Below are 18,661 nucleotides of genomic sequence, written 5' to 3'. Positions count from 1 at the left end.
TTGCCCCTCTCCCGCCTTCCAAGCAGCTTCCGGGGTGGGGCAGTGGCCAGTGGCGAAGCGCCACGCGTCGCGGGGATCATGAACGCAACGGGGTTCCGCGTTTCCGTTTCCGTGCTACGGCCCGCCCACGGCGCGGCCCGGATGCCAGGAACGGCAAAAAGCGCAGAGCTTTTAATGGGAGGAGGGGGGGTGGGGTGGGGCACGAAAGCTGTGAAGGGGTACTACGACGGGCGGGTGGGTACCGACTACCGAGACATGCTGTGCTAGAGAGAGAGACGGTGAGCAGAGAGGGACAGGCGGACAGGCCTGTGCAGGATAAGTGCGGCTTTTGCAGTCTGCGTTCGCCGTGCGCGGTGGGCGTCTGTGGGTGCCGGAGGGCGGGGAGAGGAGAGGGGAGGAGCGCTCCACTACTAGCAGCAGTCTACATAAGAGGAGGGCGATCGAGCGGAGGCGCAGGGTGTTTGTCTGTGTGAGCGAGCGGGAAGAGGGTGGAGAGGGGTTTCGGGGAAGCAGCAGAGCAGGTGCGGCGAGGCTTTCTGCGACTCCGGCCGCGCGCATGGGAGAGGTGAGCGAGCGATCGAGGCCTGGCGTAGCCGGCATTTCTTCGTCATCTGCGTGTCGCTGATTTGTTTCCGCCTGCGTGTTCGATTCGATCGATTTCTTCGGGGTATGAGATGAGATGATTTTGGCCTCGCGGTTTTGGGTGGGCCTCTCCGATGAGCTCTCGCTTGTGCGGCGGTGCCACGGTTCGCCGACCGCCGGAGCGAGAGGGAGGGAGGGAGGTGGTAAGTAATGGTCCTTCGTTTTCGGTGCCGGTTCGGCTGGGTTGGTTCGTTGGTTTCGCCGTTTCGGGGCACGGGATTGGGGGTTTTCTCCTACCTTCTCCGCCGGGGTTTTCAAAGGTTTGGTCCCGGCCGGTGTTTCCGGACGATCTGGTCCTGGTTTCTCGCGGGTCTCGTTGTCATGCGTCTGCATGATCCTTCGTCTGCATGATCCTTCATCGCGCTCCCCCGTCCATGACCCACCGTTTGCTGTCCCTCAACCGAGATTCTCTTCAGTTTGCTTCAGGGGATCAAGTCTTCTGTCACTCCTTCCGAACCCTTTGCTCCTCCTGCCCGTGCTAGTTTTCCCCCTGGTTTCCGTCCAGTGGTGGTTTGTTTTCGATCCGTCCTCTTTGCAAATGCTGGAAGTTAATTTGGGTAGGTGTTGCTTTGGGGTTTTTTGACCCTCGTCTTCGATGTTTTTTGCGTCAGATTATCAAGCGCAAACGCGCGTGTTCTTCTTCTTCGTGGTGCCGTTTGATGAGGTCATGGTATATTCCTTCCGGCTTGGCTTGTCTTTGCTTTGCTTTTCCTTTGGGACGATTTGATTTGACGAGGCATGCAGGCACTCTCTGGCGCCGGTGGAGGGAGAGAAAATGAGATTCCACGCTGCCGATCATAACCGGAAAGCTTTTCGTCCTCGGCGATCGTTTTGGACGGGGAGCAGTTCCTTTTCCCAGCTTCGTCTCGGGCGACGTGTCGCTCCGGCCCGTGATCGATCGACGCCCTGACATGACCAGTCTGCGTTTCTCCATGATTCGAGCGAAGCGAGAGCCTGCTAGCTGCGCTTTCCTGACCGAGCTTTGGTCGAGTCTGCTTGTTCTTCTTGCGCTCCTTTTCCCTTGCGTGTCCTCAAGGCGATCCAGTTTCCAGTTTCGTGCCTGCGCTCTGAGGCCTGCAGACTGCCACTCCATTTATGCTACCTTGGCTGGCTGCATTGTCCCATTTAATTTTGTCATGTTGTTTTCGATCGGTTTTCGTCAGAAATTTTGGAGCAATCTTCGGGTCTCAAAAGATTTCGTGGAACTTTTTTGCGGCAAGTTTCGTGGAATTTTTTTGCAGCAAGTTTGACTTGTCACTTTTGAATTTTGATTCGATTTGGTTTGGCGCTTGGATGGTGCAGAGCTTGAGCGAGGAGGGTGGCGGGACGACGGACAAGATGGGCAAGCAGGACAACGACGTCTCCCGCGCCGTCGTGGAGGACGACACCGCGCTCCTCCTCGCGGCGGTGGACAGCATCAAGAAGGCGGCGCTGGGCCGGCTGCGCAACGGCTCCGACGCCGCCAGGATCCTCGACCAGGACATGTCCAACAGGCTCCTCCACCTCGCCTGCAGGCACGACGCCGCCGAGTGCGCCAGGCTCCTCCTCGACGGGGAGTACGGGATCACGCCGGCCTCCGTCGACGCCAGGGACCCGCTCACGCGGACGCCCCTCCACGTCGCTGCCGAGGGGCACTCCAAGAGGTGCATCCAGCTGCTCCTCTCCAGGAACGCCCGGACGGACGTCAGGCTGCTCGATGGCACACGCCTAGTCGCGCTCGAGGTCGCGCTCATGAGCAGAAGGTGCGTCAATGGCATGGCACCAACTGCGTGCTACTAGTATTTGCTAGTACTGATGATTGCTCATTTGGTCGATGCCATTTGAGATCAAACTGACAGCAATGCATCTGCGTCCTCCCTGGCTGCTTTCTCTTCAGGGTTCAAGTTGATTGGTCACAGGACAACTCGGTCGAGGATCTTCTTGCTTATCTGCAACAAAAGGTTTGTCCCATCACTAAACTCACACACAGGTCCAAACTTCTCTTACATGGTTGATACTAGATAGGATCAATTTCTCATGCCAAACTGCAACTTGCCTGGATGTGTGTGCAGGATCTGAACGCGGTGAGGCTTCTGGCAGAGAAGACCAGGGAGGTTGGGGAGGTGGCTTACAGATACGCCATGGAGGGGCGTGTCGCTGCACTCGCAATGCTGCTCCTGGTGACTGAGGAAAGGATATCGGCGATGGTGAGCGTGGTGATTGATGGCGTCAGGACAAAGAGATCAATCTACAACTCTGTTGTGGACGAGGTTCTGTCGATTGGAGAGGCTTCAGCTAGAGAAGGCAATGAAATGAGGAGGAAAGCCTTGCTCTGTGAGATTCAGCTGCTTAACCAATTTGGGGCCACAGTGTGGAGGGACCGAAAAGTTGACAGGAGAAGCTTGCCCCCTCTACTTAGGGCTGCAAAGGTACCGATTGCTCTTAGTTTCATGCTACCCTTAAATTGTCACTATTCCCAAATTTCGCAATGCACTGAGTATTCAGTGTCTTTTGTTTGAGGTCTACACCGGTTTATTTTTCTTTTAAACGCCGCTAGATTTGCATTGCACATGAAATGAGTTGCTATGACTGTTATGAAGTTTAATTGAGTAATCAGTGTGTGTAACTGAGGTCTACGCCTTATTTTCCGTAAAGACTTCTAGATTATGCATGAAGTGAGTATTATGATTATGATCTGCACCCTTTGTTTATATAATCAAGAAGCAGCTCTGCATTTTCTTATGTTTGGTTGATGGAATATTGTTGTAATCATGCAACTGCAACTTATATATGGAAAAACTTTCAATGACTGAGTGTTCAGTGTCTTTACTTTGTGGTCTGCACAGACTTTTTTCCCTTTTAGACACTTCTGGATTTGCATTGCACATGAAATTAGTTGCTAGGACTGCCATGAAGTTAAGTGAGTAATCAATGTGTGTAATTGAGGTCCACCCCTTATTTTAGGAAAGACTCCTAAAGTAATACATGAAATGAGTTACTATGATTATGATCAACACACTTTGTTTTACGTATTATCTAGAAGCAGCTCTGCATTTTCTTATGTTCTGGTGGATGTGATATTGCTGTAATCGTGCAACTGCAACTTATATATAGAAAAATTTACAATGATTGAGTGTTCAGTGTCTTTACTTTGTGGTCTACGTAGACATTTTCCCTTTTAAACACTTGAAATTAGTTGCTAGGACTGCCATGAAGTTAAGTGAGTAATCAATGTGTGCAATTGAGGTCCACATCTTATTTTAGGGAAGACTCCTAAAATAATACATGAAATAAGTTACTATGATTATAAATCTACAAACTTTGTTTTTATGTATTATCGAAGCAGCTCTGCATTTTCTTATGTTCAGTTGATGCAATATTGCTGTAATCGTGCAACTGCAACTTATATATATAGAAAAAATTACAATGATCGAGTGTTCAGTGTCTTTACTTTGTGGTCTACACAAACTTTTTCCCTTTTAAACACTTCTGGATTTGCATTGCACATGAAATTAGTTGTTAGGACTGGCATGAAGTTTAAGTGAGTAATCAATATGTGTAATTGTGGTCCACACCTTATTTTAGGAAAGACTCCTAATGGGTTACTATGATTATGATCTACACACTTTGTTTTTATGTATTATCTAGATGCAGCTCTGCATTTTCTTATGTTCAGTTGATGCAATATTGCTGTAATTGTGCTAAGCCTAACAAGCTGCAATTTATAAAGCTGCATCTTATACATATGAAAAACTTGCAATGATTGATTCCTTGTGTAGGCCGGAGATATGAATGTCACAAAGATGCTTCTGATGGGGGATGTTGATGTCAATGAAACCGACCCCGAAGGAAACACAGCACTTCACTGGTGCCTTAGTAGTAGCTCAAGCACACAGGAGCCAAGGTGCAGCTAAACTGTACCATTAAAAACACTTCTTGAAAATTCTGCTCCATTAACTGCTAAACAGTAAGATTGTTGTTCTCGCTATTTCCAAGTGTCCTTAATTGTCTTCTGTCTTTGTGCAGGATTGTGTGGCTCCTGCAGAAGAATGGTGCCAGAGTTTTCCAGGGGAACAAACTAGGTCTCACACCAGTGCACAGCGCTGCAGCTAAGGGCAATTACAAGGCTCTTCAGGTAGCCTTTGTTACTTCCTTTTCAAGTGGTTAATATAATACCACTGTGACTAATTGGTATTTTGTTTCTTTGATCTGCAAGTCACTTCTGCTTCATGCACAAGATTGCGTTGATATACCTTCCAAGACCAAAGAAACCCCATTATTCCTTGCAGTGAAAAATGGTTCTTTGAGCTGTGTACGACTTCTTTTGCGTTATGGGGCTAACCCCAAAGCCCAGAACCTACGGTGAGTAATATTTCTGAAGAATTCTTGTATTCAGTGATTTGATCGACTTACAGTGATGCGATTCTTTGGTGTTGAACAGAAAGCAAAGACCAATAGACGTGGCGACATCCCAGGACATGCGGTTCCTTCTCAACTCCGCAAATGTTGTACCAAGTAAGATGATTTTCTGGGATATTAAATATTTGACTGAGTTCGCAAATAGAACATCTCTTACGTAAATACAAGCACTTCATTTGTCCTTTTGTGTATCTCATGTAAATAAAAGCACTTCACTTGCCCATAGTTTTGTGTTTGATTCTTCAATCAAAGCACATGTTCTGCTATAAGATCACATTCTTCTATGTTCTATTGCTTGATCTGTTTCATTACACTGGAAGGATTTTTTTTTTTTTTGCAAATAATACTGGAGGGAATTTTATTGTTTGAATTACATAAAGATTGGTTACATACTTTTGGTTTTACTGATAATAATGCATATCAAGCACTACTGCATTTTCAACTGAATTTTGTTCCTTTTTAGTGAACCATGGCTCAATGGAAAAGAACCATGCAATGAAAAAAGAAAGGCACAAAGAGCTTCTGGATGATGATTTCGATGATTGTGACAACGACGATTATTATGAAAGGTATTTCTTATATCTTTTTTTTTCTTTTTTTCAAAAAGGGGTCAGGCCCATATCTGTACACAATTACGTGAAATGTAGAGAAAGTGCTGCTCATTTGAAGTTAAAATTAAGATATTACTTTGAATATCCTTGCAGCTATGTTGTGCCAAAGGCGTCAGTAGGTCACCGGGATTTTCGGGTTAAAAGTAAGGGCCACAGTACCCCGAAAGAAGGCCCCAAATTATCTCGGGTAATCTAGGCATCCTGTATCTGTATTACCAAGTGACTTCTTTTCTGTTTACATGATCTGCTTACAACATATTTTGTTTATAGCATAATGATCATTGGGAGAAGCATGACTACACTCGCAAAATCTTTGTTGGGGGTCTCCCGCTTTCAGTAGACGATGGTATAGCTTCATATTCCTGAACCAGTTATGTTCAACACAGTGAACATGAATGTACTTCTAACACTTTCTTTGGCATTTGTTTCTGGCAGCGTACCTTAGCAAATTCTTCAGTACTGAATTCGGACCTGTGGAGGAAGCAATAGTCATTACCTTAAAAATAGACGAGAGGATACAGTCCCGAGGCTTTGGCTTTGTAAAATTCAAAAGAGAGAAGGATATGATTAGTGCAAAGGAAGCTCATCATGTCTATGTGCTTGGGAAGAGAGTGGAGATAAAGGATGCTGTTGCTAGACCGTCCCTGCCTGAACTCGAAAGAGCAACTTCCTTCAGGCACCATGTACGTGAGTCCCCAAGAGTGACTCATAGTGAGCTGGAGGATGAACAAGCTGAGCAATATAACTTTGGAAAACGGCGGCCAATGCCAGAGAAGCACCTCCCGTCTTGGTTCTTCATATTCAGGAGGTGGTTGCCAGGATTTCTCATGGAAGCAACCGAGCGATATGGGGAGAAGTACCCATTATGCTCTGTGAAGACTGATTTCAGATCATGTTGCAGAATGGAGCTTGATCATTCTGCCCTTGGCTATCCTAAGCTAAGCGATTTCATGCGCTCCCTCCCTGGCATATGCAGGATGCGTGTAGTCCCTGTAGGAAATGGCCCTGCAACACATATGGTCCTTCTGCCACCCCTCTCAAGGCCAAAGTATGTACCCTTGCTGGAGCCTTACTCGTTTGATCATGACGAGCTCCCAGAATCAGTGTCAGATCATCACTCTCCAAGATCACCACTTACCGCCAATATCACTGAGAATGCTCCTTATAGCACTGACAGTCCACAGGGTGATGCATGCAGCGAGACCAATGTCCAGAGCCAGCATGATGATGAGTGTAGCAGAAGCAATGGCGAAAGCCTGCCGGATGGTGATTCCACCTCCAATTGTAGCTTACTTGATGAGGTTACTGTGAGCACACCAAAGTCTGATTTGATCGAGTCACCTGCAAGAAAGCCTGATTTGATCGTGTCTGGAGCTCTTCCTGGAAAAGCCGAACAAGGACCGTTAAGGAGGCCTGATTTGGTCGAGTCTGCACCTACAAAGAAACTCGATTTGATTGAGTCCAGTCCTCCTCCTTCTCCTCCTAGCAAGGCTGATTTGGTTCAGCCTGGGCCTGCAGGGAAGCTTCATTTGGTTGAGTCCAGTCCTCCTAGGAAGGCTGAATTGGTTGAGCCGGGACCAGCAAGGAAGATTGATTTGAATCAACCCAGACCAACAACACGCTTTGTTGATCGTCCTGTTGAAAGGCCAGCAATCACTCCAAGCAGCTGCGAGAATGAAATGAGATTCTCCTTCTTCCACTCACAGTGGGACAAGTACCTAGTAAGTGCTCCCTTCTTCTCTTGTGTTACGTTGCTTGCCACATTAGTTAGGCTCAGAATCATGTCTTGATTCATTGACTGACACACTTATTTCACCTGTAGACTCCACATGCCAAGAGTGACTACTGCATCATATGCCGCTCCTGTGAGGCCGCGATGGAGCTTGTCCCGTGCCTCCATAAGATATGTGTTGCCTGCATGATGAGGTGCAATGTCAGGGCATGCATGACCTGTGGCACTGCTGTAAGTGGAGTCAAGTCTGCCCCGGCGCTGGACGCAAAATCCCGACACGTGGTAACAAATTTTCTCAGCAGCTAAAATTTGCTCTGCTGTTCTACTTTCACTACAGCTGCATTCAATTTTGCCTGATGATTAATTGCTGAACACGCAGGGAGTCATGGAGTGCGTCTCGGATCAAAAGTGCCAGTTGATGGTTGTCTGCAGTGGAGCTGATGCAGTTGTGAGATGCTCCCCCTGCATGCACACCATAGCTTGCCGAGGCTGCCTCCTGGCCTCGGTGACACTGCTCAAGAAGTGCACTGTCTGTGACTGCATGATTGAGCACTTCAAGTTTGGTCCATAAGGTCTAGCTCCCTAATACCGAAGACTGATCTAGTAGTAATGCATAGAATAAGGCAGGCGATCCTACAGACTGAAGGAGACATTGATCCCATCTCCTTCGATGTTCTGAGCTTGTGGGATGATGCGCCTAAATAGGCCATGTTTAGAGGAGTGCCCTTTGCTGCTCCCTTATGTTTTTTTGCGTAGGAATACCTTTTCCTAGATGCTTGATGGTCATGGTTCTGTAAGCTTTGTGACGGGGGGCTGCGTCCCCTTCGATTTTGGCAAGCTTACAGCATCGGTACCATGTGAAGCCCCCCTTTGTTATCTGTTATCGCGCTCTTTCACTGAACCTATGTATTAGTACTATCTAAGTAAGATGGATCCTTTTCAGTTATATCTCTTGGTGAGCAGTGCTGGAGTTTGTGATTTGCAGCTTTCTGATATGCCTTGTGCTTGCTTCTCTTTTGTATGGGTTGGTTGAATTTAACCGAAAGTTATCTGTTGTTGGATGATCTGCTGTATGTTGCATTTCCAGAGTGTAATTGGCAAGCTGCAGTTGTTTAGCTAAAATTTGGAGTTACTATTGTTCTAGTATTTAATTCATGGGTCAAGTTTCACTGCTTGTTCTTCGCACTGCTGCTGGAGCTGTGATAATGATCCTTCAGGGTGGATTCTCTGACTTTAAATTCTCTCAGAATTGTTTTGAATGGTTGAATAAGAGGAAAGTATGTGCTTTCTTGGGTCTCAGCCAGCTTAAACTTATCTTTGCTTGACTGTATTGCTTACAATAGATTAATCTATGGGTGCAGCAGCATGTTCTACTCTCTCCGTTCACAAATATAAGTTGTTCTAACTTTTTTTGTGAATCAGATGTATATATACACATTTTAGTGTGTTTGCTCACTCATTGCAGTCCCTATATAGTTCATATTGAAATATCCAAAACATCTCATATTTGTGAACGGAAGGAGTATTGGAAATGGAAACTTCTACTGTGAAGATTGTTTGATCTGCAGAATATTCTTCTGTTTGTTTTCTTGGTTGTTTAGTAAATCATGGCGTCTTTCACTAGTTCTTTCAGAAGTAGGTTGCGGATTACAGGTCAGCCAGTTAGAAATTTCTTGAATGGGTCAATAAGGAAATATTTTGGATCTACAATCTTATACAGGGATGTTTGAATTCGCATTCTATTTCTATCTCCATAAATAAATTTGAAATTCAGATCTTTGACTACACTAAGTAAAAAGATCTCTCACCGTAGGGCGAACAAGCGGCGATGGCGTCGGAGGTCATCCTGAGACAACAACGGCGAGCGCCTCCATCGACCATCCACACCCCGCCATGACTCAAAGTCCCTTTCTTCTCTTTTGTATGGGTTGGTTGAATTCAACCAAAAGTGATATGTTGTTGGATGATCTGCTGTATGTTGCATTTCTAGAGTGTAATTAGCAAGGTGCTGTTGTTTAGCTGAAATGGTAGTTTCACCGCTGGTTCAATGCACAGGTGCTGGAGCTGTGATGATAATCCTTCAGGTTGGATTTTCTGATTTTCAGTTATTGAATCGTTTTCAGTTCTATCTTGACATGGAAACTTACACCGTGGAGATGATTTGATCTGCGGAATATTCTTCTGTCCGTTTTCTTTGGTTTAGTACAAATCATGGCGTCTTTCGCTATCTCTTTCAGAATTGGGCCGCGGATTACAGATCGTCTTGTTAGAAATTGCTTGAATAGATCAATAAGGAAATATTTTTGGATCCACATTCTTTTCTAGGGATGTTTGAATTCGCATCGTATCTAGTAGTACATGAATAAATCTCTACTACTACGCACTAGATTTCTCACCGTGCAGGCAGCACACACGCGGCGGTGGCGTCGGGAGTAGCCCTGAGACGACGACGGTGAGTGCCTCGATTGACCATCCACTGGTCGCCGTGCCTCAAAGTCAGGCCGCCGCCTTGTGGGAAGCGAGGGTGGCGGGCTTACGGCTGAGCCCAGGGACGCCGGCCCGCTCCCCTACCTCGGGCCCTGTCTCCACGCCGTCCGCTCTGGTACGGGCGCTCTCGTGTCTCGTGGTGGCCGTCACTGGCGGCGCGCTGCAGAGGATTCTCGACGGCCCCGCATTGGACGTCACCCGTAGCTAACGAGAAAAATTCAAGTTACAGCCCCAAACTAACTAGTCCGTTTATTATTCAACCTTCAACATTAAAACCGGTTATTTCATATACTCTTAACTTGGCACTCGGTTTAAGAATCAACCCTCGCTCGGTTTTGACTTGTTTTTATGCGACTAGGCGGAAGCGTCTTACCTCGATGTGAGGGACGCATTACGTGTTATATGAAGCAGGGGCATACCTCCCTGATAGCGCATACATGCGGTAATTTAGATCTTCTAGGAAGATTACATTTTGGGGAGGAAGAGATAAGAGAGAGGTTACAATATGAGATATGAGATAAACATCCAAACAACCTACTCTATCTATCTCTACCATGCGCTGATGTATGGCTCAATGAACGTGACATGTTTACATGTTTGACACCCTCCCTTAATCACAACTTCATCAAGTTGAGATTATGCTTGAAGTCCTCAAAGCTTCTGACAGGTAGGGCCTTTGTGAATCCATCTGCTATCTGATCTCTGGAATGCACAAACCGGATGTCAAGTTGCTTTTGAGCCACTCTTTCCCTGACAAAATGGAAATCAATCTCGATATGCTTTGTTCTGGCATGGAAAACAGGGTTAGCAGATAAGTATGTGGCACCCAAGTTATCACACCACAAACAGGGAGCCTTGGCACTTTTCACACCGAGCTCCTTTAGCATGGACTGCACCCATATGATCTCAGCTGTAGCATTAGCTAATGCTTTGTATTCTGCCTCTGTACTTGATCTGGAGACTGTGGTCTGTTTTCTTGCACACCATGAAATCAAGTTAGGGCCAAAGAAAACTGCAAAGCCATCAGTGGAACGCCTGTCATCTAGGCATCCTGCCCAATCAGAATCTGAGAAGGCACTCACAAGTGTAGATGAAGATTTGCTGAGATTGAGACCAATATTAAGAGTGTTTTTGACATATCTGACTATGCGTTTTGCAGCAGTCCAATGAACTGTAGTGGGTGCATGGAGGAATTGGCAAACTTTATTGACAGCAAATGAGATATCAGGTCTTGTAAGTGTTAGATATTGAAGTGCACCTACTAGACTTCTGTATTTTGTGCTGTCATCTTGGCTCAAGGACTGCCCTTCTGTAAGAGATAGCTTTTCAGAACTAGACAATGGAGTGGGTGAGGGTTTACAACCTTGTAAGCCAGCTTTCTTCACCAAGTCTGTTGCATAGTTTTCTTGGAAGAGATGAATACCATTCTCATGCTTCTTTACTTCTATTCCCAGAAAATAATGCAACTCTCCAAGATCCTTGAGAGCAAACTCTGCACTAAGATCTTTCAAAAGTCCTGTGACAGCCTCATCAGATGAACTTGTAACAATAATATCATCAACATATATGAAAACAAATATGTGTGTGTTGCATTTATTGTAGATGAACAATGAGGTGTCAGATTTAGAAGGGATAAAACCAAGTGTTTGCATTTTCTGAGTGAGTCGTGAATACCACGCCCTAGGAGCTTGCTTCAACCCATATAGTGCCTTATCAAGTTTGCACACGTGAGAAGGTGCATTCTTGTTTTCAAATCCAGGAGGTTGTTTCATGTACACTTCCTCTTCCAGAACACCATGAAGAAACGCGTTCTGTACATCAAGTTGTCTAAGACTCCAACCTCTAGAAACTGCAATAGACAACACAAGACGAATAGTGGCAGCTTTTACAACAGGACTAAAAGTGTCCTCATAGTCTATGTCATACCGTTGTTTAAAGCCCTTTGCCACAAGTCTTGCTTTGTAGCGATCTATGGTACCATCAGATTTTCTCTTGATCCTAAATACCCACTTACAATCAATAAGATTTTTACCTTTCTGTGGGGGAACCAAGTGCCAGGTTTTATTTCTTTTCAGAGCCATGTATTCTTCATTCATGGCTTTTCTCCAATGTTCATCACCAAGTGCTTCTTCAAGTGTATAAGGTTCACCTGTTGAACAAATCATACCGTATTTTGTTACATCTTTGTAATCAACAGGTTGAATTACCCCTTTTTGCAGTCGTGTACGTCGTGGTGACTGCACAGAGGATCCCGTGCTGCTTACAGGAGTTTCTGCATGCGTGATCCCAAGGAGGATTCGGGGACAGCAGCGGTGTCTAGCGGCGGCAGATCTTCTATGGCAGGGGACGAAGCAGCGACGCGCACGGGCGAAGTAGCAGGCGCAGAAGATCCGGGCTCATCATTGCCCGTGGCCCCCCTGGCGCCAGCAGCGGAGTCTGCGCCAGCAGTGATTGGGCCCGCGCCGGTCGGGCGACGCAGGTCGCGCCACTTGTAGCATACCGGTTGGACCGGAAAGCGGGCGCGCGTCGAGCCAGTTGGAGGCGGCCACGCGGTAGAGCGGGATTGGTGCGGGGCGAGGGGCGCGGCGTCAGGCGTAGGAGCGGCCCGGTCAGGCGCAGCCGAGACGTGGGCGGGCGCTGACTCCGAGGCGGATCCGCGCAGCCTGTCGACGGATGCAGATCCCAGGGCAGATTCTGTCGGCCCTGCATGCACCGACCCCGAAGGGGATTTGTTCCCCGAGCTGGGGCACATGAAATATGGTGCTGTAGCACCGTTTTCTTCAGAATTTTCACCGATTTCTTCAGGGTTTCCGTTCCCAGATGCATCTGCACTATCTCCTGTATTATCACACAACTCATGGAACATGGTGAGCGGGTTAGTCATCATAGAGTCAACACAGTTATCATCCCTTGAATCAAGGCCAGTGAGAGTGGATGGTAGAAGAAGAATTTCTTTGCGAAGCAAGGCATCGGCATTTGGGTGGAGGTCAGAAAATGGAAACTTGGTCTCATCAAAGACTACATCGCGAGAAATGTAGACATGACCGGAGGAGACATCAAGGCACTTGACCCCCTTGTGTTGAGCACTATACCCAAGGAACACACACTGTTTGGAGCGAAACATAAGTTTTCTGGTGTTGTAAGGACGGAGATTGGGCCAGCATGCACAGCCGAAAACACGTAGCGAAGTGTAGTCTGGTTTGACATGAAGAAGTCGTTTGATGGGAGTTTCATTATTTATAACACGGCTAGGAAGCATATAATGATATGAACAGCCGTGAGAAAAGCTTCATCCCAGAACTTAAGGGGCATGGAAGCACCAGCTAGGAGGGCTAGACCAACCTCAACGATGTGTCTATGCTTACGTTTGGCTGACCCATTTTGCTGGTGAGCATGAGGGCATGACACGTGATGTGATATGCCAAGTGTTTGGAAAAAAGAATTGAGTTTCTCATACTCCCCCTAGTCGGATTGGACGACAATAATTTTGTGGTCAAACTTGCGTTCAACAAGTGCTTGGAAGTTTTGAAAAACTTGAAAGACTTCGGATCTCTTCTTGAGAAGATAAATCCACGTGAATTTGCTATAGTCATCAATGAAGCTAACGTAATATGTGTATCTACCAACCGAGCTAGGAGCAGGGCCCCAAACATCAGAAAATATTAATTGCAAAGGTTGAGTAGAAACACTAGTTGATATGGGATACGGTAATTGATGACATTTTGCTCTTTGGCATGAATCACAAATAGTCTCAATGTTGCGCTCACCAACAAACGGGAGCTTATTTTTCTTAAGAAAACTTTCAACTAAGGAAAAGGAAGCATGTCCTAAACGATCGTGCCATCGTGTGGACGAGAGCTTGATAGCACCACAAGCTTGTTTATTTGATCTTCGAAACTCCGGAATCAACGGGTAAAGCCCTCGAACGCATCTACCTCGATAGAGGATTCTCCTCATGGCCTGATCCTTAATCAAGAAGAAAAAGGGGTGAAACTCAATGAAAACATGATTATCAACGGTGATGCAATGAACGGAGAGAAGATTCTTATTGGCACTAGGAACATGCAAGATTTTCCGAAGATGAATTTTGCGGGAAGGGGTATGAATAACTGAGTGACCTATATGACGTATGCTCATACCTGCACCGCTGACTATATGGATCTGATCCTTCCCATGATATTTCTCACGGAGAGTCACCTTCTCCAGCTCGCCCGTGAGATGGTTGGTGGCGCCACTATTGAGATACCAGTTGGTATCCACGCCATAGGAGCCATCGGCAGCCACCGCCACCTTGTCATCTTCTTCAGATGTCGCCCCATCCTCATCAAACCGGTACCAACAGTCTTTAGCTGTGTGGCCGGGTTTCCCACAGATTTGACAGCGAACGGCATCGGGACGAGACCGACCAGATCCACTGCGCCGCCCCCTATTGCTGGTGGAGTTGGGACGACCAGAGCGTGAACGGGAGCCGGGGGCGTTGCTGGGGCCGCCTTGCTTGCCCTTGGGACGAGGAGGACTGCGGTGGTGAGCTGAGTAGCCACCATGCCCGCGGGTGGCTGCGTTCGCAGATGACTTGAAGCCGCCGCCTGAGTTCTGGAAGTGGGCCACGCGCTGATCGAAATTGCTGAGCATGGCGAAGAGCTCGTCGAGGGTGACGGGCATGACGCGGGCGTCGAGAGCTGAGGCCAGGGGCTGGTAGTCCATGTCCAGCCCATGCAGGATGTAGGAGATGAGCTTGTAGTCCTGGATGGGTTTGCCCGCCGCGGCGAGTTCATCGGCAAGCCCACGCATGAAGGCGAAGTAGGCAGCGACGGACTGGTTGCCCTTTTGAGCGTTGATGAGGGCGGTGCAGATGTTGTTGACGCGGCTCAAGGACTGCGACGAGAACATGCCTGCCAGCGCCGACCAGAGGCCATGCGCGGTGGTGATCGCGGTCACCGTGATCAGCACCTCCTTGGAGAGGTTGCTGAGGAGGTAGCCGAGCACCTGCTGGTCCTCCCTGACCCAGATGGGGTGGAGAGGGTTGGTCTTGGAGGTTTCCTTCCCATCCTTGTCCTTGGTGACAAGAAGGGGCACTGGTTCGGGCATGGTGCCATCGGCATAGCCGAAGAGACCTGCCCCTCTCAGCTGGGGCGTTATTTGAGTACGCCAAAGCACATAGTTCGTGCGAGAGAGTTTCTCCGAAACCTGGCCATTGAGGCTTGCGTGGGAGGTGGCGGAGGAAGACATGGAGGCTAGCGCTACTGGATTTCTGGAACCCTAGATGGGATTGGAAGAGGAGGCTCTGATACCATGTGCGACTAGGCGGAAGCGTCTTACCTTGATGTGAGGGACGCGTTATGTGTTATATGGAGCAGGGGTGCACCTCCCTGATAGCGCATACATGCGGTAGTTTAGATCTTCTAGGAAGATTACATCTTGGGGAGGAAGAAATAAGAGAGAGGTTACAATATGAGATATGAGATAAACATCCAAACAACCTACTCTATCTATCTCTACCATGCGCCGATGTATGGCTCAATGAACGTGACATGTTTACATGTTTGACAGTTTTGACTGCTGACTGGACAGCGCCATGTCAGTTTTGCCTACCCAGTCAGCTTGAACAAGATCAAGTTATTTGAAATGTTATTTTCTGTGCTTAATTAAGATGGGGTCCATGGGTCAACTACACATCAACACATAGGGTTAGGTTAAATGCGAGATTAGCTCACAACTTCTTCCCTTCTCCTCTTACTCTCATGTTGTTCTTCCGCTCGACCAAGCACGGAGGAGATGTTGACTCCAACTAAGCGTCAAATGGAAACACTAGGATGCTCGTCGGTGACCATGGGGTGACCGCCGAGCCCTATTGCGTCCATGATGGCCCACAAGACACACAAGATCGTTCAACATAATTCAAGCAAGTATCAAATTAGTTATCATTTCCAACGAGGAGTAGAGGAGAGTATTACTCTTATTGTTTCTCTCAAGCACAAGTTGTCACATGTCTTGTCTGAGTTAACAATCTGAAAACCTGTAGTGGTTAGTATTGTTCCAGAAACACAAATATACGAGATGGGCATTTGAAGTTGGTTGTAGACAGTAGAAAGTAAAGGGCATAAAAAGTAAAAGAGTGAAAATAAAAGGTTGGTTTAACTGCAGTAGAGAGGTTAGGCGCGGGAAAACTTCAGATCATAGTGTACATCAAGTGTGCGAGTGCAGCGGTAACTAATTACCTTTTCATGTGATTCTACTTCAATTATATGTTCAATAGGCGGTTCACCCTTGAGTACTCGAGCTCGTCAATGCAGGGATAGTCTCCTCTATTATCCTGTATCAAAATTCCATATGCCTGGTTGTTTCAACAACTAAGGTCATGAGATCGGACCAATGCTTTAATTGTTGTGGATTTCCATTATCCTCATAACATCTTCACTCCTCGTAGATATCAACACATGTCACGTGGATATCACACATTCGCTAAACAGTATGTGTTACTCATGTAGGTATATAGTGAAGGAAATATGCCCTAGAGGCAATAATAAAGTTGTTATTTATATTTCCTTATATCATGATAAATGTTTATTATTCATGCTAGAATTGTATTAACCGGAAACTTAGTACATGTGTGAATACATAGACAAATAGAGTGTCTCTAGTATGCCTCTACTTGACTAGCTCGTTAATCAAAGATGGTTAAGTTTCCTGACCATAGACATGTGTTGTCATTTGATGAATGGGATCACATCATTAGAGAATTATGTGATGGAATTATGATTGTTTAGTTTTATTGCTATTGCTTTCTTCATGACTTATACATATTCCTATGACTATGAGATTATGCAACTCCCGAATACCGGAGGAACACCTTGTGTGCTATCAAATGTCACAACGTAACAGGGCGATTATAAAGATGCTCTACAGGTGTCTCCAAAGGTGTTTGTTGAGTTGGCATAGATCGAGATTAGGATTTGTCACTCCGTGTATTGGAGAGGTATCTCTGGGCCCTCTCGGTAATGCACATCACTATAAGCCTTGCAAGCAATGTGACTAATGAGTTAGTTGTGGGATGATGCATTACGAAACGAGTAAAGAGACTTGCCGGTAACGAGATTGAACTAGGTATGATGATACCGACGATCGAATCTCGGGCAAGTAACATACCGATGACAAAGGGAATAACGTATATTTTTACGCTTGATATTCACTGCCTTTATAAGGAGACAAGGATCCACCTTTTTACCCCACGCCTTCTTCCTCCTCAGCCCATATGCTCTCGAGGTCCAGCGCCCAAGCTTCAACCCTTTCCGTCCCCAACAAACGCTCCAACCATGTCCGGATCTAGAGCACAGGGCAAGTGGATGGCCTCCTCCGTCATGAAGGAGCACATCAAAGAACTCCGGGAGGCGGGGTATTTAGCCAAGGAAATTGTCCATCGGGTCCCTGCCAAAAAGCAGATCATTCCCACACCAGAGCGCAATGAGAGGGTAGTATTCATTCTCCACTTTCTTCGCGGGCTAGGGTTTCCTCTCCACCCTTTTGTTCGTGGACTGATGTACTATTACGGGCTAGATTTCCATGATCTAGCCCCAAATTCATTCCTCAACATCTCAGCGTTCATCGTCGTGTGTGAGGCATTCCTCCGCATGCCCCTCCCACTTTGGCCTATGGCTCAAGGTATTCAATGTGACGCCGAAAGTGGTCGAGGGTCATCACCGGAGTGCGGCGGTGCCATGGTGAGAAAGCTCCCTAACGTCACCTGGCCCAAGGGGACATTCATAGAGACCGGGAAGAGGTGGCAACAAGAGTGGTTCTACATTACGGAACCTCGCGATGCCTCATGGGCCGCCACTCCTGAGTTCAAAACAGGTCCGCCAATGCGGCTCACATCATGGCTCAAGAAGGGCCTAGATTGGGCGTCATCCGATGAGGTGATGACGCTGCAAAAGCGCGTCAAGAGCATGGTGGACAAGAACACCAGCCTCGCCAGCGTGATCCAGGTGATGCTATTTCTCTGGATTCTCCCCTGCCAACGCCGGGCATCCCATATGTGGGAGTTCGATCCGGCAAGTCCTCGGACCTTGCAGCGGTTCTTCGGCACGAAGCACGAAGATATATGGAAACTGCTGTTCAAGGCCCAAAAGTCGTGGCCGCCAACGACCGAAAACCTCGGCCATGACTGCGCTTACCCAGCCACTCCAGTAAATTTTTTGGATTTCTAATCATATCCTTGATTTGTAGATCCAAGGAGTAAGTTCAACCCCTCCTTGTCTCCTAGAGCTGGACAAAGAAGGCAGAGCGGATCAAGTGTCCGGCTCCCCTGCCCGAAGACCCAGACATTCCTCTTCTAACGAAGATGCTGGTTCCGGTGCCGTACCAGGCATCGGAAAAGAAGGCCAAGAAGAAGGGCAAGGAGGTTCGATGTGGCCTTCACCGCAAAGGTGCTTCAGGCATATCATCCGAAGATACTGAAGCTCTCTCCTCCCATGATGAAGACGAGGAGGAAGAGGAGGAGCACAATTCTCCCCCTAAGGGGGGAAAGAAGAAAAGGGGAGCTTCCGTAGATCTAGAGGCGGAAGTGTCCAAGAAGGGGAAACTTTCCCTTTCATACGATTCAGCATCGGACGCCGAAGCCGTCCCTGAATGGAACCCCAGGCCGAAGCCTTCGGGCGAATCATAAATATTTAAGGATAATGTATGTATCCGGCTTTATGCCTTGTGATTCTAACACACCTAATCATGTATTGTAGTTTGGCCTGCGATCTCCCCCGGCAATCATCGTCCTCTGGGAATTCGCTGGGTTCCGACA

The 18,661-nt window shown here is 47.2% G+C and overlaps 1 protein-coding gene across 1 annotated transcript; it reads left to right on the top strand.

Moving 5' to 3' along the window:
- The first annotated feature begins 229 nt into the window (after positions 1–229).
- On the top strand, positions 230–8,331 carry LOC125508063. Its single transcript, XM_048672633.1, has 14 exons — positions 230–565; positions 1,945–2,384; positions 2,519–2,582; positions 2,694–3,050; positions 4,401–4,525; positions 4,648–4,756; positions 4,838–4,983; positions 5,063–5,136; positions 5,504–5,609; positions 5,745–5,838; positions 5,922–5,997; positions 6,087–7,372; positions 7,474–7,665; positions 7,763–8,331. Exons 1-14 carry the CDS (start codon positions 557–559, stop codon positions 7,952–7,954), a joined length of 3,270 nt encoding a protein of 1,089 aa, XP_048528590.1. The 5' UTR covers positions 230–556; the 3' UTR covers positions 7,955–8,331.
- The last annotated feature ends 10,330 nt before the right edge of the window (positions 8,332–18,661 follow it).

This window comes from Triticum urartu, chromosome 5, assembly GCF_003073215.2.
Source record: "Triticum urartu cultivar G1812 chromosome 5, Tu2.1, whole genome shotgun sequence".
In the NCBI taxonomy this organism is placed as follows: Eukaryota; Viridiplantae; Streptophyta; class Magnoliopsida; order Poales; family Poaceae; genus Triticum; species Triticum urartu.
The sequence above is the reverse complement of the archived record's forward strand: the minus strand, read 5'-3'. Positions and strand labels throughout refer to the sequence as shown.

Coding starts and splice junctions, on each gene's coding strand:
- LOC125508063 (XM_048672633.1), top strand. Junction 2,385..2,518: donor GTCGCGCTCATGAGCAGAAG/GTGCGTCAATGG, acceptor CTTTCTCTTCAG/GGTTCAAGTTGATTGGTCAC. Junction 5,137..5,503: donor CTCCGCAAATGTTGTACCAA/GTAAGATGATTT, acceptor GTTCCTTTTTAG/TGAACCATGGCTCAATGGAA.